The sequence below is a fragment of the Aplysia californica genome, unplaced genomic scaffold (genome assembly GCF_000002075.1).
Source record: "Aplysia californica isolate F4 #8 unplaced genomic scaffold, AplCal3.0 scaffold00086, whole genome shotgun sequence".
NCBI lineage: Eukaryota > Metazoa > Mollusca > Gastropoda > Aplysiida > Aplysiidae > Aplysia > Aplysia californica.
The window spans coordinates 1,203,207-1,205,706 of record NW_004797356.1 but is presented as its reverse complement, the minus strand read 5'-3'; the positions used below and the strand labels follow the sequence as shown (position 1 = coordinate 1,205,706).

Below are 2,500 nucleotides of genomic sequence, written 5' to 3'. Positions count from 1 at the left end.
AAACAAAATTGAAGAGCAAACGAGTACAGATCAGTGCGTGCTGTTTGATAAGAGACTATTTTTCTACGTCTTTGGCGATAAACGAAAATGTCTAAGCTAAGCATGTCTTTAAAAAACAAACTGTGCATCTTTGACGCTTTAAAAACCGCTACACTTAGCCTTTGCCTTAAGCTGGCGTAACTAGTATAGAAACTGCAGCATTGTGCGTTTATTAGAAATACGCCCTGTTATATTTACCCGCATACAATAAAATATTTTATAAACGGGAGCAACAGTTTGCGAATAAGCGTAAAACCTAAAGTTGGAAGAGAATAGAAGTATCAGTACAGAGTGTTATTACAACATAGGCAGTTTTTATTAACCTATCCCAGTCCTATCAAATTGAAGGCAATTGATTAGTAGGATTTTGTGCACGTGTTATGTTAGCCATAGTCAACATAAGGTTGGGATAACATTAGTTTTGCAGATGGTAGACTGTGCATTGTGACGGTTTTTAGTTGCGATTCACTTTCTCAGAACAGACAGTCCGAACCTCTATATGTTAAGAGTAGGTCCACGAAAGTTACAAAAATTTCATTATGAACAACACAAAGGTATTACGTTCTACTAGCCATGAAAATAGTAAAAACGATTGCAAGCTTGTTGTTGATGTTGCTACTCGCTATGGTGATGATGATGATTTGTTTTTGTTTCCTTGTTTCCTTAATGGGCCTGGCGGACTCCACGAAAAAATCTTCGAGCGAGAGCGAGGCTCTTTTTCGGCTCTCTTGCCAATATGCTTTGCGGCACCCCCACTCTTCCAAATAACTCCATTGTTCCTGGACATTCAAACATAATGCATCCTCCTTTTCATGGCCGCATCTTCGGCAACGTGGGCTGATTTGCGAGTAGAGGTGCCACTTTGCAGTGCCTCGATGACACAGTGATGATGATGATGATGGTGATGATGATGATGATGATGATGATGATGATGATGATGATGATGATGATGATGATGATGTAACTAAAAGATTTACTTTGTAAATCCCTTGTGAAATGTACAGAGCCCCCTCAGTTTTAATTTCGGTCTCTTCAGGAGCAGCATCCGAGGCTAAACATTGAGCCATTTTTGGTAACCATAATGTATTAAAATTTTAAAAAGAATTACATTAAAATTTACTGACAGTTACTCAAGACACTCCTTACCTACTTTATTTTTCTTATGTGATGGTGATGATTCTAATATTGATGGTGCTGGGGATGGTAATGATAACGATCACAACAATAATATTTACACCTGTCTTCTTTTCTCAGCTGTTACGTTTCAGATATGCATCCAGAACAGGTACAAACTGAGCAAAAAGCTACGGAAGCTGACTACCAGCCAGACCACCAACGGGACGGAGTCGGCAATGGTGAACAAGTCTGTGTTGACTCAGACCAAGGTCAGTCAGAGAAAAGTTGAAATTTGTTGTAAATACTTACTTGTCTTACTTGTCCACTGTGTTGGGGTCACTGCGGTCGGAAAATGTTCATCTCTGCTCTCCCCCCTCTCTCAATCTGGTTAGCCTATCCTATACAGATTTGTGCGTTTCAAGTTATCACAACTCTTGGGGCCTAAACGCGTTTAAATGCTGCTGCACTTATGTTTATATTTAAATTTGTTGTAAATGTTATTATTATAAGATAACTCTCCCCCCCCCCCCAAAAAAAGAAAAAGTAGACGAGAAAATTGAAGTCAGACATTTCCAAATTTATACTTCGACAACTCTGCGATTTATTGTGTATTATTGTGACACGACGTGTCAATGTTTTCCGTCAGCCCAAATCTCACGTCCTCTCTACTTTGTTCCTTCCTGGCACAGCTGGCGGCCGCGGCAGAGGATGCAGACAACATGTCCGAGCAGAAGAGACAGCAGGGCAAGAGAGTGCGCTATGGGGAGATCGTACAGGTGAGAGCTTTAGACCAGGGCTGTTTGCACGTTTTATAGTGGACTAATTATTGAATTCACTTAACGCATTCTCAATGACCAACCTTAAAGTGTCCATTGTGAAACCCCTCTAGCAGAATTTAAACCCCAATACCATTCTTATCTCAGAGGTTCTGAGACCATATTTTACGTCTTGCATCAGCTTTGGCATTTGATGACCACTATAGAAAAACGATCAAATTCACATTCTCAGAATTTTAAAGTTTAAAAAAGCACTGCACTTTCCAATTTTCTTTTGTATCCTCTTTTGAAAAGGGTTTCAGACACAAAACGGAAAATATATTTCGATCTGACTGGTTTTGTTTTAATTTGATTTGTTTTAATTTGATTTGTTTTGTTTCGTTGTGTGTTTAATACGGAAGACGCGCATTTAACAATGGTTGAATAATTTCCAATGTGTGACTTTAAACATTTAATTTTTTTCCCCCCAATAGATTGTGGTCTTCATTAATTGTCATTCCCGTGTCTCCCTGCAGCTGAAGCACGTCCTGACGAACAAGTACATCCACATGTGTACCTCACAGACCAGC

At 39.4% G+C, this 2,500-nt stretch overlaps 1 protein-coding gene across 1 annotated transcript in view; it reads left to right on the top strand.

Moving 5' to 3' along the window:
- The window catches only part of LOC101856168 (inositol 1,4,5-trisphosphate receptor type 1), a gene marked incomplete in the record, with an annotated part of 208,126 nt that overhangs the window by 44,118 nt on the left and 161,508 nt on the right, over positions 1-2,500 (top strand). The window contains 3 exon segments of the mRNA XM_035968813.1: positions 1,294-1,424; positions 1,845-1,931; positions 2,447-2,500. Coding sequence (XP_035824706.1) covers positions 1,294-1,424; positions 1,845-1,931; positions 2,447-2,500 — 272 coding nt within the window.